An 18,004-nucleotide genomic window follows, 5' to 3' on the forward strand; every position below is an offset into this window, starting at 1 on the left:
TAGTACAGAATACTAGAATGAGAAGCTATCATATCACTCAGATTCAGTTTCTCCACACTATACCAGGAAAGGAGACGATGTCAGAACTAGCTGACCCTGGTATAAGCGATAATGTGGGACCAGACCTGTCCCGAGAGCTTCTGCAGCAGCTGAGATACACACACAATGGTAGGAAAAAAGGCAGTTGCATAATTTCTCGACTTGGGTATAACCTATAACATGGGGATGTCAGGGAACCTTAGTCTTAAGAGGTTCTACAGCAGCTGAAATGTACTTTTACCACAGACCACCAAGTAAGGTTTCTGCTGATGTGACGTTTCAGTTTCAGAAAGGCGCGCTCTGGTTGGTTCCCACGTCACCCATTCCCTGGGGCACGTGACCAACCCCACCTCGTCCCAATGTGTTCGTGTAAAATGAAGCGCGCCCCCGGCTCGCCCCGCCCCTCCCAAGCTCCCGGCCTGGTCCGTGACGGCTGTTCCGGGAAACCCCGTGCAATCGTCTCCGCCATCTTGGAGTAAGGGGAAGAAACCCCGAGTAGCCAGGGGAACCGCACTGAGAGCAGAAAGGGGGGAGCCAGAGAGCGGCTTCCGGAGAGTGACAGGAATAGTCTGACACACACACAGGGAGCCGGCAGCACGGAAGGGAGGGGCTGTCACACCGATCCCGCCCAGGCGTCATCACAGTCCGACACCGCTCCAAGACAGGTAACACTCGGGGCTGAGCGAGAACCGGCCGGTAACCTTCTTCCGCCTCTGATCGGCCCTTATTCACCCTGTTTTCTCCATGTCACTGTCAGCCCCAGCCTGTGTCTATTTGCCCCTAATCTCCCCTCAGCGCTTTCCTGGCCTCACCCTATTGCCCCTGTGCCATCACCCCATGAATCAGTCATATTGCCCCTCTGTCTTAACTTGCCTCGGCCATCACTCTGGTCTTGTCATCAATTCAGCTCTCCTACTGACACCCCTCTCTCTCTCTGTGTGTCTCTGTGCCACCCCACTGTCTGTCTCTCTGTGTGTCTCTGTGCCACCCCACTGTCTGTCTCTCTGTGTGTCTCTCTCTGTGTGTCTCTGTGCCACCCCACTGTCTGTCTCTCTGTGTCTGTCTCTCTGTGCCACCCCACTCTCTCTCTGCCATCGCTCTGTTGCCCCTGCCTGCACTCCTCTATCCCTTCCATCCTTCACCTTCTAGCTGCCCATCTCTGGCCTTCACCCAGTTACACCCTTTACACCCCATCCATTGCACCATTAGTTCCTTCTCCTCTGCCATGCCCTCATATCACACTACTGCCCCTGTCCTACCCATATTACCCACTACCCCTGCCAGTACTACTCGTTGTCACCAGCTACCCCTGCCCTGCACCCACTGACTCCCAGCACCTTATTGCCTTGTCTGCCATTCCATTTCTATTGCACCCCAAATCCTTAGCAACCCCACAGTCCTCTGCATCATCATCATCATTATTTTCCTTTTCACCCCCCCTTAAATTCCATTCGTCCCTCTGCCCTCCCTGACACACACACTGCCCAGTGCTGCAGTACAGCTCCACCAGGCCCTTCCCTTTGTGCCACAGATTTGGGCAGGTGATGCCACACACTCACTCACACACATACTCACACTCACACACATACTCACACACATACTCACACTCACACACATACTCACACCATAATGCTGCTCTCCTCACAATCACAAGCAGGGAGGGGTTTGTTGCCATTTCCATTTCTGGCCCAGTTGTTGGGATCCTGCACTGCACATCTATTGTGTAAGCCTGGCTTCTCATTCCTCCCTCCCCTTCTCACGCATTGCACCCTCTGCTCAATATTCTCTCTCCCAATCTCTGGGGTGATTCAGCCTTACCCCCTCTTTGTATGTATGATCTGCAGCCCCTTCCCTTCCCACAAATCAGCTTGCCCCCTGGTTACTGTGCTTGTCTATGACTAGTGTCTGTGGCTATTGTACAGGCTGCAGGCTTACAGGAGCTGTGGGTGACCAGGCTTGTTACTTTCCGAAAGAACCAGATCCCGTGACCCTTCTCTTGTTTATTCTCCTGTGCTAGTGGCTAGTGTCAGGCCTAACAGGGCTTCTTGTCTGTCACCAGCGTTATTTATCTGCACTGTGTTATTTTCCAGCTCATGCATTGTGCTGCCTCTCATATTTAACCCTCTTTAACCCTTTTAGCAACGGGAACATAAAACATTCTATTTCCTACAAAAGCGGGGCCTTTGTTGTTAAGCAAATCAATGTCTTGCTTTAGGAAATCTCTAGGACTTCTCGATCTGTACAAAACATCCTAATTTCCATTTGTGTCTGTAGCAAATTGTTTGTTTGTATCAGATTTACTTCCTGTTAATTACAATGTTACTGGTCTGGAAGATGACTAGAGATTTTTGTCTGTTTGTATCAGTGGGAGCAGATATGCAACAGTCACTTCTGCTGGACAGATTTTCATGCAATATGTGATATTAATCCATAACACTTAAACAAAGCATTGTATGGTCATGGGGCACCACTGGGTCGCTCAGAACTTGTATAAACCCATTAGCTGGCCAGTGTAAGGAATTGGTAGTTTCTGCCCCTGTATTGATGCTTTCATGGGCCCTCGGGTTGCTTAGATTTGGTGTAAGTGAAGAGACATGGCGGATCTGTGTTTTGCAGTTACATTTAAAGGGGAAGTTCTCCTTTCAGTTATGGTTTTTTTCAGCTTGGTTGTTTTAAACAATAGTTTTATCTTTAATGTTTCCATCCATGTTCCTGTAATTGGTGCCCCTGATTGTTAAAATGGGATACATTAATTTCAGGCCTGTACAGCCCTGCCCCCCGAGCTTTACCAAATGCCAGTGTTACAGTTGATACCTTAGTACTTGGCGTTCCTCTAATATTGCAGAGAAATGTAGCAAATTAATGTAGCAAATTGGGACAGATTGGAGAGTCTGCATCCTGGCATGAACCACTACAAGGAAGCGTTGGAGGGAGGAAAAAGGAAGTTGAATTCCTTATTAAACAGATATACAGTATTGTAAACAAACAGAAGCAACAGAGATACAGTATTATTTCTTCATTACTGTTTGAAACAGGCAAACTAATAAAGAAGCTTAAGAAGGGGACTTCCGGATATAATATGGAAATAGTGCCCCCTCCAACCAGTTAAGATAAGAGATAAGCTGACTGTTTGCATAAAGATCTGCTTGTTTGGCCTGGTCACCAAATGAGAGAATTTTAAATAGGGCTCAGTTGTTTAGCCCCTGGGCCAAAGGTTGGATCTATGGAGCCCCGTCGGAACAGGAACAAATTATTGTGCCAATGAAATTCTAATCCATTGAGATTTCCTAATCTATCCAATAGATATGTGGCCAGTTTTATTTTTTTTAAGCGGGGATCAAGAAGGCCCCAAACATGGGCCATCCAGCCGCCAACCCTGCTCCGAATGGGCCCTTTTATAGTAGTGTTGGCCTGCCTTTATACAGACTATGGACACACAACATGAGACTTCTAAGTAAAAATACAAAAGAAACCTTAGACTGTAACTGAAATGATTTTTGATACTTTTACTGATTTGCTTATTTACCGGCTTCTTTTCTTCTAATGCCCTGTGGTTTCTTTAAGTTTGATGGCAAATGGATCATTTTATCAGTCTGTTAAGAAGTACCTGAAAGTCCCACTGCCACCTCCCTCCAGGTCTGGACTGGGATTCAAAATAGGCCCTGGCATTTCAGGTATACAGAGGCCCAAACAGCCCTGAGCAGCTTGCTAAATACTGACTGTCTATGGCACATTACAGCAGCCCCTCTGGCATTTGCCAGAATCCACAGATTGCCAGTCCAGGCCTGCCTCCCACCCACTTGAATAGAAAAGCACAAGAACTGTGTATTGGTTCTTCCTAAGGAACCCCCCCCCCCCCCAAAACATGGATAGATATAAACTGCTGACAGATTAAGTTGCCAGCTTATTGGGCAGTGTATGGGGGCCCTCCGACAGGTTTCCTCGATCGATATCTGGTCACAAGTCGGGCAGTCGTTGAACGGTCGGTTTAAAAATCATGTTGGATTGAGGACCGCATCATCTGCCTGTATGCTTCTCATTGTGATGCGATCATTGGGGTTTAGGGCACACAATCTGATCATCCTGGTATCATATCGAGGAGAGATCCGCTCGTTTGACGGCGTCACCAAAACGAGCAGATCCCTCTATGTATGGCCAGCTTTAGCCTGAAGAGCAGCACTCTAGTCAAGTGGTGGCATGAATGGTTTCAGCATCCCGTGTGCCATCAGCTGTTAAATGCTTTTTGTTTTTCTTGTTCATATTTCTTGGTGAGAATCAAATACCAGAAATATCTGTGGCGCATCTGAGGTTTCTCCCTGTCATGTGAAGACTGATTTCTGCTGTATTCTATAGGCCCATTCTTGTACTGGAAGTATGCAGTGTTTTTACAAAGGTGCAATAAGCAACCGCATGTCAATGATGCCCATAATCACAATAAGGAACATTAATAATGTATTGGGGCTGGCCCATATTAAGTCACTCTAGTCCTAGCATGCTAAATCCTCAGCCCTGCAGCTTCTGGAATTAAATAACCGCGGCTTGTAGTTCTGTAGTCTGGCAAATGTCAGAAGGGCTACTGTAAAGATGGCTTAGCTGCTGTGCATGGGGCCTCTGTACTTGAAATGCCAGACTGTAGCAATAACAAACAGCCATGTGCAATGAGTTATATTGTTGATTTCAGCTTCAGCTACGGAAGCTCTTGTAGCTACAGCTCTATATATATATATGTATATATAATTACCAAGCAGTGTATAAATCCTTGTAGATCTTCTCTGCACCCCCAAAAACAGCTCCGCAAAGTTCCGCACGCTTTGCTGCTCATGATAAAAAATATATATGGATATAAATGAATGTTCTCAGACAATATAGCTACTCACTTTTGGTTTCTATGGTGAGCGTGCATTGCAGACGTGACTGCTCGTGTTTTTTACCCTATTAAATCTGCCAAACGAATTTACAGAATTTAGTGTTATCCCTGGAAAACATCCAGGTCCTAAAGCAAACCAAGCTAACGGCTTGGGACTGTATTTGTAGCCTTCTAGTGTTACCTAAACACCTTCCCCTAGAAACCACTATTCTGTAGCTGCTCTATTGTTATAAACAGGCGGCATAGACAACACCTTATTATTATTTGCATTTTGCAGTGAATCTGGGGGTTTACATACATTTATGCCCTGCCATATTGCTTGATTTGCCATGCTTACAACTATTGTGACCACTATCATTATATTTATTTGAAGTCCAAAGAATACCCTCAATTGAATGACCCTCGAGCTGTCATACGCAGTTTCAAAAAGTTGGGCAATCCCATTGTTTTATTGCATGAATTCAGGGTACGGCACATTGTTTCAGTCCCTTGTGAGCACTTGATAAACTCATTTAGCCCCTTTGTTTGTTGCTCAGAAAGTAATATGGCATCTCCCACATTCCAGGGATCAGCATAAATATGGCCAGATATTTATACATAAATATTCCCAGAGACGTATAGTTGTTCAACAAGAATATGCCTTGGTTATTGGCTGTGGAAGGTGCTTGTGCAATTGGCAGTTGCTCCTGGGAATATCGGTGGAAAGAGCTGAGTAATAGTGTGTGTCTGGGTGACAGTTTCAGGGCACTGTGCATTGCTATAGTTCTTTATCTCCATGGCCTGGAGGCAGTAATGCAGCCCTGACGCCGTATTATTATAATTGTCATTATTAACTTGGATGCGTAATACTCATTAGCACAGTACACTGATTATGGGATATATCTGTTCACCATCTGTTTTCCTAGAGGATCCTATATAAAGTGAGCAGTGAATCTTGTTTTTCCAACATTGAATCTTGCACCCACATGCATAGAGAGTGTACTGGCTTGGAATACGCGTAAATATTTCTCTTTTTTTCCGTCAGAAGTGTGGGAACTGTAAATGTTTGCATTTTATTTTCCTCTCTATTGTATTAACTGTTTTGACTCCAGTGATTCCCCAGATGCAGCATTGATTTGCTCCTGACCCAAAGTTGCCCATAGGCCAATGATATCAATTCTACTCTGTCCAGGTGGACGTTGGACAACATATAGTGGCCAATTGCTCTCCCCAAACAAAAAGCCCATGTGCCGTAGAAAGACCTCTTTCATTAGCAAAAGTGGGGGTTTATTTACATTTTATGATAATCCCGTGCCATGCTTCTCCATTTTGGACAGTCCTAATGCTGCCTTTTTGGCTGCTGCAGGAAATTCAGCACGTCGTCCAATAATATAAATTCAACATATAGCAAGAAAACGTCTGTGAGCTCTCTGAATGAAACTGCCCTTAATATTACTGCAGTGTTAGTGATGTGACCGGAATAGCAAGCTGGTAAGCCTGCAAACATGGAGGCCATACCAGCGTTTAAATGGAGCTTCCGTATAGTACTTCCACTTCCTATAGCTGCTTCAGGCGAATGAATTGTGTGGGTGTGTGTGTGTGTGTATATGTGTATATATATATTTTACACATATATATGTGTATGTACTGTTAACTTATGCTCCTTATTGAAGTGTCTTGGCCATGATTTCAGGGTTAAAAAGCATATAAGTGAGCACATTTACAAACAGTAGGAGATTTTATGGTGATAGAATTCTACAGCATATGGTCTGTCCCTCGTGGAGCTTTGTCTTGTGTAGAATCCAATACCCTGAATTACAGCTTATAGGAACAAGGGCACATCACTGAATCCCTGGCCATGCCCAGATCTGGTTATGTTGGTCAGTAACCCCAATTTGGATCTGTATAGGACCCCCTGTCTTGTTCTGGATGTACAAACATGATGTTAAGATGAGGTATTTCTTAGAACTACATTGTCTGGGATTTGTATTTTCTAATCAATTTCTTAATAAGGGTATGGGATCTGTTATACCGGAAACTCATTATCTGGAAAGCTCCAAATTATGGAAAGGCTGTCTCCCATAGATTAAGAAAAATGATATACTTTTTCTGTGTAATAATAAAACAGTAGCTTATACTTGATCCCAACTAAGATATAATTAATCCTTATTGGAAGCAAAACCAGCCTATTGGCTTTATTTAATGTTTACGTGATTTTCAATAGACTTAAGGTATGAATATCCAAATTATGGAAAAATCTGTTATCCTGAAAACCCCAGATCCCGAGCATTCTGGGTGACAGGTCCCATACCCATATTTTTTTTGTTTGTGTTTCTAATGAATATCAGGGGTGACTACTTACCCCCCACCATCTCGATGTTTTATCTGGTGTTATCCCAACGTTTTTTTGTTTTGTTTTTGTGTTAGTTGCAATTTCCAGCACACTTACTTGTTGCTAAGGAAAGGTTCAAATTTCTGTATTCGTTATTGTGTTTTGATTGTGTTAATCCAGTGGCATGTAGTGTTGGGATTTTAGTGTATGCAACGAGCTGTGTTTACACCAGTGCAATAGAATGTTGGAGGTCTGTAATGATAATAGCTAAATGTATGCTCACCCTCTGCTGTAACACACACATTCTGAAGGTATGGGGCTTAAAGCAAGGGATTGGATTGGGTGTCTAGCCCGGACGCCAGTTAGAGGCTTGGAGGTGCTTATTAGGACTGTGTCCGTAAACTAAGGGGTGTTGACTTGATTGTGGGCTGGGAAGGGGTATTAATTTGGTGGTTTCCATTGTGATCACCTATACGTACTTGAGAAGATTGCAACACCTGCCACTGCCCTTAAACTACTGTATCTCTAAGGCTGTTATGTGGTAATATATGGGTCTAGTAACCTATAGCAACCAATAAGCCTGTTTGGGGGGAGAGGGGAAAGAAACAAAACAGCTGATTGGTTGTTATGGGCATCTAGGCCTGGATCTTTTATAAAGTTGCACTGAAATATATATATATTTTTGTTTTTTGATGTATTTTTTAAAACGTGCCTATTTCTGTCTTACAGCTTCTCATTTGGCGTTTGTGAATATTCGTCCAGTTCCACGTCCCTTACAAGGTAAGGTCACGTGTGTGTGTGTGTGTGTGTGTGTGTGTGTGTATGTGTGTGTGTGTATATATATATATATATATATATATATATATATATATATATATATATATATATATAATTTATTTACAAGTATATATACTTGCCTGATTATAAGGGGACACTTTGTACTGTGTATGAAACCTTCATTGCTTGCTCTGCAGTCAGATAAAACCGCATTCCATCATGTATATACACATAATAAATCGCCAGGCTCGTTGCCTGATCCATGCCCTGCCCTCTGATTTATATAGCTAATCTACCTTGTATTTATAGAGAAGGACTCCAGAGACAGTGCAGGCATACAAGATCATCTGTCCTGGGAAGCAATTATGTTCTGTATAGTTATCTGTTACAATGTCCCTGTGCTGCTGCCCAAATGAGATACTGCACTCTGATTGGACATAAGAGATGCTCAAAACTGGAGGGGGGACATTCAGTTTTTATGGAAATTTAATGTTTCATGGTTTTTTTCCCCCTTACAGCGCCACCATGGCAACCGCACCTTACAATTACTCTTACATCTTTAAATACATCATCATCGGTAAGTCTTTTTAACTTTTGTCCTTCTCCTTTTTGCCTATACCCCCCCCCCACCTTCTCTTTCTTTTTGTCAGGCTTTCTGTCTACTCTCCATTATATTAATTAGACATCAGCTCATATACTTGCAGACATTGATGTACACTCAATAAGTGTTAATGCTCCTGGTACAAGCAGCATTGTCACACATTCTGCCAAGGACCATAAAGACAATTGCAATGCAGTGCAATATCACACAGGCTAGTGAACAACTAACATCTACCAGTTGCACTGTACGAAGAGTGAATTTATGAGCAGACCCCTAGGGAGCGGGGTCATGTGAGCCCAAGCTAATTGGATACAGGCAGCGTGGCAGATGTCCAGTGATTGGCTGTGCAAACATATCAAGAGTGTGTCGACTCCATGGCCAAGCAGAAAGTCTGGAGCCACATGATGATGCAAACTCACATGATCTGAAGAATGTGTGCTCAGCGCTCAAGCAGATTAGAAACCTTTCCCTTGTAAAAGGGGAACACACAGATCTCGGAGACCAAATCATACAGTGCTAGTCAGCCCTCAGGGCAGGGCCTGGAGTTTGGAATCCATGCTATTATGGATTTGTTACATCAGCATGTCTTTGGCTACTTATGTAACATTGAATGTGGTTTATATGAAGGGGCAGAGGTCAAGCATCAATAAGCAATGTTAAAAAGCTGTGTGTGTATGCAGCTTTAACAGGGTATGTACTCTTGGGTTGGCTTTGTAACCAACTCAGTAACTCAACCCACAGCAACCAATCAGTTGCTTGCTTTCTAAGACTTGTTATAGGTAACTGCTGATTGGTTGCTATTTGTTGACCATGCGGAAATAACACTTGTCCACCCAAGTCATTACAGTCCTTTATCCCATTCCCAGTACTTTTTGTCTTTTCTCTGAACACACTTTGTAGTAGTCACTAACCGATTCATTGTATCTGCGATTTGGCCAGTGCTTAAATAACAATACAGGCCTAAGCAGAAATAAGTGCACGGCTGTGGCCCCCTCCCATGGGTTTTACTAACCTGCACCATAGAGATCTGTCTGATATTCAGCGGAAAGCCCCCCATACACAGGCCATGCTTACATGGCAAATTTATGAGGGGATGCCTATAAAGTAGCCATGCACCAAATCCATATTTTTGGGGTGCAGCCGAACCCTGAGTCTTTCAGGAAGGATCCAGGTGAATCCCAAACTGAACCAGACATGAAACGGGGGAAACCAAATTAACCCCTGTTTAATCACATGACCTAAAGTTCCATGGTTTTATGAGCTTGGGTCCAGCCGAATCCAAATCTTGCTGAGAAGTAGGGATGGGCGAATTTGACCCGTTTAGTTTGCCAAAAATTTCGCCGCCGCCCATTAAAGTCTATGGCGTCAAAAAAATTGTCGAGCGGTGACATTTTTTTTGCCACACAACGCCATACAAGTCTATAGGCGTCATTTCCGCAAGGTGAAAAAATTAGCCCCTCCCTACCGAGGAGGGCTCAGATTTGATCAAATACTGGAACAAATGCGGGATTCGGCGCATCCTTACTTTAAAGCAAGTGCACAAGTTTAGTTTCATGAAATTAATTTCCTCTTTGTTTCAGGCTCCATATTTGCAGTAAAGGTGGCCATAGACGCACCGATAATATCATATGAAACTAATTTTTGTATGATATTCGGTGCGTGTATGGTGGGACACAAGCCAACTGATATCAGCAGAAGGCTTGGATATCGGTCGGCTCGTCGATGGGGTTGGCTGGAAAATTTTGATTGAGCACCTTTGAAGGCATCCAAACATCGAAATTGTTAGTGCTGAATTATCAGATACAGGTAGAATTCTATTGTTTCTATCAGTACATCTGACCATTCAGCTCTACACGTGTGTATTGAAATGAACCATCTTTCTTGGAAAAATCCCAATTATAAAGTCTATGGCCACCTTAAGGGGACACTGATAGACAAATGAATCCCCCCCACACACATCTATTGATAGGTTATTATAAATTGCACTGTGGTATTTACATTATGGACCCAGAGCTGTGATTTCCAGCTGATATTTTGCTTTTTCTGCAGGTGACATGGGAGTAGGAAAGTCCTGCCTGCTGCACCAGTTTACAGAAAAGAAATGTAAGTCTCTATTCTTCTATGTCGCCAGTGGAGCTTACAGTCTAAGGTACCTGCCATTCACACACACACTATCAGAAACAAATTGACCTGTCTGTCTACTATTGGGGTGTGAGAGGAAACCAGAGTATGTGGAGGAAACACACACACTTGTAATTGCATTAAATATTAGGCAACCCCCTGGCTTCCTGTTCTTGTGGCTTAAACTGCTATAAGAGTTGCATGAAAGGTGCTGTACCCCAGCCCAAGGATTTGGTATAAAGCAGCTCCCTACAGGTCACACCCCTCCCTCACAATTTCCTTCCTGTAACCAGGATTAAAAAAACCCATCAATAATGTATGAGCTGCTCGACTCCCCAGCACCTGACATTTTTGTTTAAAAAAAGTTAATTATTAATGTTTATAGTGATTTTTCTGCTGTTTATTTCCCTGCTATCAAATTTTTTAACCCTGCAACAGCTGTCTGTAACTTTCTGTGTTCTGCACTGCTGGTTCTGACTTTGAAACAAAGCCAAAGAACAGCCCTGTTCTGGCACAAAATGATGTGTTGTATGTTTAATGTACCAAGGCAGGCACTAAGGGGCAGCCAAGTGGAAAATGTAAAGTAAATCTGTATAAAGGGGAAATGCTTAGCGCTGTAAATAAGGACAGAGGGATCATGGGTAGTTGCAAGTTGTTAATTAGGCTGGAGATGATTCTGGGGGAACATGGGAGGTGATTGTGAGGCTTTGTTTACATGCAACCCAGCCTTCTACAGAGGTTTCCGGATCTTCACAGATGTTTGTAGGGCTGGGGGTTATACTTATAAAGGGTAAACTAACCCTAAAAATTAAATTACACCTCCTTGGGGACATTAATGTGTCTAAATCACAATCTCTGTACTCTGACAGTTATGGCAGACTGCCCTCATACGATTGGCGTTGAATTTGGCACCCGAATCATCGAAGTTAGCGGCCAGAAAATCAAACTGCAGATCTGGGACACAGCAGGGCAGGAGAGGTTTCGGGCCGTCACACGGAGCTATTACAGAGGCGCTGCTGGAGCACTTATGGTCTATGACATCACTAGGTAAGTTGCATCCTACCTATGACCCGGCTACTGGCTTAGCGCTTGTTGTTAACGAGACCACTCTATCGTTTGCTTGCAGGAGAAGTACATACAACCATTTAAGCAGTTGGCTGACAGATGCACGGAACCTCACCAACCCAAATACTGTAAGTCATTTCTCCAGCCCGAAATCTACTTGTTTGGTTCCGTAGCTGCACTTTAACTATGTGTATCATTTCAAAATCTTTCTTTCTTGTTGCGGGGGTACTTTCTGAACTACCATGTTTCTGATGTATCCTGTGACCCATTCATATGTGTTAGAAAGAGCCCCGAGGCCTTCTGTGTTTATAGTGGCTTCTGAGACGGTAGCAGTTTTAGGGCAGAATGTACCGGTTGCACCTCTGTGCTTAATGGGGTATCAGTAATCTGACTCGTAATTCTAATAAGGCATTTCCTCTCATTTCCAGGTCATCATCCTTATAGGAAACAAAGCAGATCTCGAAGCTCAGAGGGATGTTACCTACGAGGAAGCAAAGCAGTTTGCTGAAGAGAATGGTGAGTATTTACCTGATTGCAGTAGGACAGGAACCTAATCAAACACATCCTAGGGCTCTGTATACCACATATAAAGGCCTTGTTGTAATAAAAGTCTCAATTGCTGTGCTGGTTGGTTGCCATGGGTTACTAGACCTGGTGCTGCTTTTAGAAATCGTTTGCCATGTGGTACAGCCTTTTTGTTCTTTGTCTCCCTCCAGGTCTTCTGTTCCTTGAAGCAAGTGCAAAAACGTAAGTACATTCTGCTTTCATTATGAGGTGACCAATCCAGGGGTTGATAGTTTATTGAAAGGGAAAACAAACCTAAAGATGTGGCCGAATATCAGATTAAAACCAAAGATTGTGATGTGAGCAAATTTGCTTCAGCTTAACACAGAGGAGTGTTCCAAATCTTGTAGAAACCTCTTTGAAATGAATCCGGTAGATGGTGCAGTCCAACAACTATCCCCTGTGTATCACATGTGTCCATAAATAGGTCTTGATTGGGACTATGGAAACCTACCTATAGCATGTAATACAGAAACATGAAATTGAAAGCACTTTTTGGCCATAGCTATAGCTCCTCCATGATGCCAATTGAGCAGCATCAAAAAACCCACTCCTATTGCCCCCTGCTGAATCTATTGGCCCTTTTTGTTTATATTCCAGAGGTGAGAATGTGGAAGATGCATTCCTGGAGGCAGCCAAAAAGATCTACCAAAACATCCAAGATGGAAGCCTAGATCTGAACGCCGCCGAATCTGGCGTACAACACAAACCATCTGCTCCCCAAGGCGGCCGACTAACCAGCGAGCCCCAACCCCAGAGAGAAGGCTGCGGCTGTTAGTGACGTCCCGGGAAAGAGCTTGTTTCTTGACCTTTCCCACTCTGTCTGTACGAAGCAGTATTTTCTACTGCCCCATTATCTTCTGTACATTCTATTGGTTTAAATTAAAGTTGGGAGGGGCTCTGCTAAGAAGACCGTTTAACAAGATACTAAACTGCTAAATAACTTTAGATGTATTCAGTTTATCCCACGCAAGTCAAGTAATAAAACACACACAGAAAAAAAAAACAAAAAAAAAACCCTTTCCTGCATGGTAAAATCTAGAACTTTTTTTTTCTTCTTCATCGTATTTGTGATGTTCCGCAATCTCCATGATTTTAACATAGCACTGATGCTGGACTTATCTGATTTGTCGTCAGGCTGTCTCCACCTCTCTTGTAAGTAAGCCTTTCCCTCCGTGAGTCGTCATGCTCTGTCACAGTAAGGCCTAGGTTTATCTGCTGTCAATAAGTTCAATTTGGGGCGGGGGGATCCCCAGCTGCAACATGTCTCCCGCTGACCTTGCCGGGAATTGTGTCTCTGCGCAATTCCTGTTGATTTCAGTATGGGGCACCACTATATAGGCGCCATCAGCCTTGTTATTCAGCGGGAGGGTGGGGATACAACAACTTCTGTCTTAATCTTTTCATAGAATATATATATCTTTTTTTTTTTTTTTTTTTTTCTTTATCCTGTGTTTTTATCTTGGGACTTTAACACATACATATGTAAAGAAGGAGCAGCACTAATACTGACGTACATCCTGTGTATATGATTTTAATGAAGCCAATAAAACGGATACTGGTATTGGTATACAAAGAGAAATCACTTTGTACAGTATGTTAGCCTCCCTTTTAGATGGAACTTGCTGAAAGCGTGTCCCATCATTTGCACTCGTAATCATTGAGAGATTGGGGTGGGGCAACGAGCAGTTTGCGAATGAGCTTCCTGCCTTACGTTGTACAGAAGGAAAAGGCTGGGTTTGACTTTTGCACTTTTGTTTTCCTCTTTGTTTCTTTTAATCTGTTTGGAATATGAGTCTGCTGCTTTTTGAAGGACAAGTAAAGCCTCTGTCTGTGGAATGTGTCAATTTCATTGGCACCACTCCCCAGTTCCTCCGCTTGACTCCTAGCCTGGGCCAGGATACTTCTCATGTGGAGTGGGTCTCCGCCATCTTTCTACAGCCTCCCAGGTACCCCACTGTCGTAATGGGGGAAAATGCAAAGTCTGACTAAGGCAGACAGGATACATGGAAAGATGGCGGAAGCCGTCCATTTAAGAAGGATTCCCTGTGCCAATTCTTTAAAACACATAGTACCATCTTTCCCAACCTCCCAGGTATCCTCTGTGCCTTAGTCATACTTATGCTAGGGGATACCTGGGAGGCTGGGGAAAGATGGTGGTGAGTAATAGTAGTTCCCTGGGTCCATGCCAGGGTAAGATGCCCCCTCACAACTTGGCATCTCCCCCAGTTACAGAGGCTTCCCTTATCCTTTAACTTCCATCGTACATTTTTAACACTACAAACGGGCAGGTTTTTTAAAGCACAGCATCCAATGTTTTCACTGTCCACCCCCTCCCTTGCTGTGGAATAGTCAGACAGCTGTTCCTTTCATGTGATTACATTATTGGTTTCATCCATTTTTTTTTTTTTTTTTTTACTAAGATGCATCTATGGGAAGATAACGCACAACATTTAACGGGCCCCCTCTCTCCCTTGTGCATGGATAGGAAGAGTCCCAGTTAGAATGTTTCCTATTGCCCCTGTCTGGGCAGCAATGGGAAGGCTGCAGCATGCTTGTGTGTATGCCAAGAGAATATTGGACTCCAAAGGGTTAAACTGGAAGGAAACCACTAATGCCTGGTTATTCTGTGCAGATCCATCTATTCACTATTTCTATTGGCTTGTTTATAACATGGGGCTCTCATCATAAGGGGTTCATGCATTTGGCCATCTGAGGGCTTTGTCCAGGGACCACAGCTCATCAACCCCCCCCCCCCCCCGATGATTTTATTTTTCACCCCCCCCCCCCCCCCCCCCACATACCTTCAGTTGCAGTCAGCCACCTGTTTATATCTGTGACTAAAGGGTTTTGTTTTGGACGGCTGTACTTTCCCTTGATGTAACTAAATGCTATTAATCGAAATATTTGTAAATAAAGTACCTGTATCTAGATAATTTATAACTGGCTTCATTATTTATCACTTTCTGTGGGGACGTTGGGAAAGGGGCGACCCCTCCACATTAGGAATGTGATTCTGAATTATGTCTATGTGCCTTCACTTTAGGAGATTTGGTTGTGGAACAGTAGTGGGCACTCCCAAGTTCAATCATGTGGTTAACAGGGATTAGTTTCCCTTTAACTTTGGGGTGGGGAAAATTATAAGTATCTTACAAAAAACATTTATTTGTATTAAAGTAGAACATATACATCTGTATGATACAAAGGCTGATTAGGGGAACAATAATACAAAATAGAAATGTATAAAAATAAGTTAAATTCAGGGTCAGACTTGCCAGTGCTTCTGGAAAATGGATGCAATGTACTGCTGGAACAGCCGCCATGTCTAGAGAAAGAGCAGGTCACTGGTTAATGCTGGACTGCAACAAATGATACAATATAAGCTCCACCCTATTCAAATACACATGGAGAGAAAGTCCTGGGTCCAATCACAACTTGGACAATGTCTTAAGGCGTACAAACTAACCACAACCTGCTACGAAGAAGGAGGGGGAATGAACATAACCCATTACCTGCTTTATACTGCACCCCTCAATCTTACTAATGTGAAGGCCCATCTGCCCAATTGAGGTTCAGGTTCCTGATTATAAAGGTTCGTGTTGCCCTGTTTCCCCCAGAATCTGATTAGTTCATGGCTGCCAGGGAGAGGTGCTTATAAACATTCACATTACCTGTTCATTTCAAGGCACAATGCGGTGTGTGTAGAGGGTGCTGAAGTGTGTGGTTCCTCCTGCTGTGTCTGTAATGTGAGATATGTGGATTCCCTGGAAAACAGAACCACACCATCAGTATAGTGTAGCCAAGAAATATATAGTTACTTTCATCAAATCTTTGGGTCCGGACTCCAACCTTCCTCATAAACATATAGATACCCGATAAGTTTACAGATATATAGAAACATTGGGGTAACAGTCACCCTGCTATAGTTCCAGGGGTACACAGGGCACAAAAACACTCACCCCAAATCTCCCCCTAACTGGCCTTCAGGCTGGGCCCCCTTAGCTCATAACAAGGTTGCAGATATATAGAAACATTGGGGTAACAGTCACCCTGCTATAGTTCCAGGGGTACCCAGGACACAAATAAGCACTCACCCCAAATCTCCCCCTAACTGGCCTTCAGGATGGGCCCCCTTAGCTCATAACAAGGTTACAGATATATAGAAACATTGGGGTGTCACCCTGCTATAGTTCCATTGGTACCCAGGACACAAATAAGCACTCACCCCAAATCTCCCCCTAACTGACCTTCAGACTGGGCCCCCTTAGCTCATAACAAGGTTACAGATATATAGAAACATTGGGGTAACAGTCACCCTGCTATAGTTCCAGGGGTACCCAGGGCACAAAAACACTCACCCCAAATCTCCCCCTAACTGGCCTTCAGGCTGGGCCCCCTTAGCTCATAACAAGGTTGCAGATATATAGAAACATTGGGGTAACAGTCACCCTGCTATAGTTCCAGGGGTACCCAGGACACAAATAAGCACTCACCCCAAATCTCCCCCTAACTGGCCTTCAGGATGGGCCCCCTTAGCTCATAACAAGGTTACAGATATATAGAAACATTGGGGTGTCACCCTGCTATAGTTCCATTGGTACCCAGGACACAAATAAGCACTCACCCCAAATCTCCCCCTAACTGACCTTCAGACTGGGCCCCCTTAGCTCATAACAAGGTTACAGATATATAGAAACATTGGGGTGTCACCCTGCTATAGTTCCAGGGGTACCCAGGGCACAAATAAGCACTCACCCCAAATCTCCCCCTAACTGACCTTCAGGCTGGGCCCCCTAAGCTCATAACAAGGTTACAGATATATAGAAACATTGGGGTTCAGCCAGCTAGTTAGTACCTGGCTTGGAGGACTGTGGGAATGTTCATGGAAAGAGAGGTTGATTCCGGACAAGTTCTGGGAGTGCAGCCAGGACTCTGCCGATGTGTTGCTGACCAGCTCATCCAGCGCATCCACTTGTTTGCGGAGATTGTGCAGGGTCCCCTCTGTGTGCTGTTTGGCGCGGCTCAGTGCGTCGGCTTGCTTGGACATGCGCTGGTGAAGCTGAGCCTGTGGATACATTAGGAATCTTTGTGTATGTTCTATGGGTATGTGGCCCCCCAGCATGTAAATTGTTCATTTAGGTAAGATTTATGGGCAGGGCTACCCATCAGCACAGCAGGAGGCGACTTACCTTCAGTCTGTCTTCATGTTGCTGCAGTTTCTCACGCAGAGCTTCCCCTCGCCAATGTTCATCCTTTGTACCCAAAACAAAAGCAGGCAGGTAAGTGGTTAGACTCCAAAAGTAAGTACCATATTGCAGAGTGATGTAATTGCTTCTAGCTCCACGCTCACCATCACATGATCTTTGGCTCTCCCAGCTCTGTCCTTATACGCTGCCGTTTCATTGGAGAAGGGGAAGTTCTCCTTTAGACTCTCCAGCTGAGACTTCAGACTCTGGTTTGCCTCCGCTTCCACCTCCCCAAAAGACTCGTGCTCCTCCAAGCAGCGCAGGTCTTTCAGGCTGCTTTCGATTTCATTTTTAACCTGGACCTTTAGGGCGCTCATTGCCTCCCTCACTTCCTGCTGTCGCTTATCCACTTCCTCTTGGGTTTTGAGCTGGAGGCAGGAAAAGTGGAACATGATGAATTAAAGGGGTTGTTC

General features: G+C 44.1%; 2 protein-coding genes across 6 annotated transcripts in view; one reads left to right on the forward strand and one right to left on the reverse strand.

Annotated features, from left to right (window-relative positions):
* The first annotated feature begins 461 nt into the window (after positions 1-461).
* Positions 462-15,285, forward strand: rab14.L (RAB14, member RAS oncogene family L homeolog). Its single transcript, XM_018229517.2, has 9 exons — positions 462-704; positions 7,947-7,997; positions 8,513-8,571; positions 10,645-10,698; positions 11,586-11,763; positions 11,843-11,909; positions 12,210-12,297; positions 12,498-12,528; positions 12,946-15,285. The coding sequence occupies exons 3-9, from the start codon at positions 8,520-8,522 to the stop codon at positions 13,121-13,123; spliced, it is 648 nt and encodes a 215-aa protein (XP_018085006.1). The 5' UTR covers positions 462-704; positions 7,947-7,997; positions 8,513-8,519; the 3' UTR covers positions 13,124-15,285.
* cntrl.L (centriolin L homeolog) overlaps positions 15,133-18,004 on the reverse strand; it is a 40,460-nt gene continuing 37,588 nt past the window's right edge. For all 5 annotated transcript variants that reach the window (XM_018229520.2, XM_018229519.2, XM_041572383.1 and 2 more), the window contains 5 exons: positions 17,696-17,959; positions 17,535-17,597; positions 17,201-17,410; positions 16,017-16,109; positions 15,133-15,670 (listed from right to left, as the gene is read on the reverse strand). In XM_018229520.2, coding sequence (XP_018085009.1) covers positions 16,026-16,109; positions 17,201-17,410; positions 17,535-17,597; positions 17,696-17,959 — 621 coding nt within the window. In that variant the 3' untranslated portion in view covers positions 15,133-15,670; positions 16,017-16,025. The remainder of the gene's footprint in view (positions 15,671-16,016; positions 16,110-17,200; positions 17,411-17,534; positions 17,598-17,695; positions 17,960-18,004) is intronic.

The sequence above is a fragment of the Xenopus laevis genome, chromosome 8L, assembly GCF_017654675.1.
Source record: "Xenopus laevis strain J_2021 chromosome 8L, Xenopus_laevis_v10.1, whole genome shotgun sequence".
NCBI lineage: Eukaryota > Metazoa > Chordata > Amphibia > Anura > Pipidae > Xenopus > Xenopus laevis.

What these genes read in the sequence shown, in the direction of transcription:
- rab14.L (XM_018229517.2), top strand. Translation starts at nt 8,520, where the DNA reads ATGGCAACCGCACCTTACAATTACTCTTACATCTTTAAATACATCATC. An exon ending in CCAGTTTACAGAAAAGAAAT is followed by an intron (nt 10,699 to 11,585) that starts GTAAGTCTCTAT and finishes GTACTCTGACAG; the next exon opens with TTATGGCAGACTGCCCTCAT. An exon ending in ACCTCACCAACCCAAATACT is followed by an intron (nt 11,910 to 12,209) that starts GTAAGTCATTTC and finishes TCTCATTTCCAG; the next exon opens with GTCATCATCCTTATAGGAAA.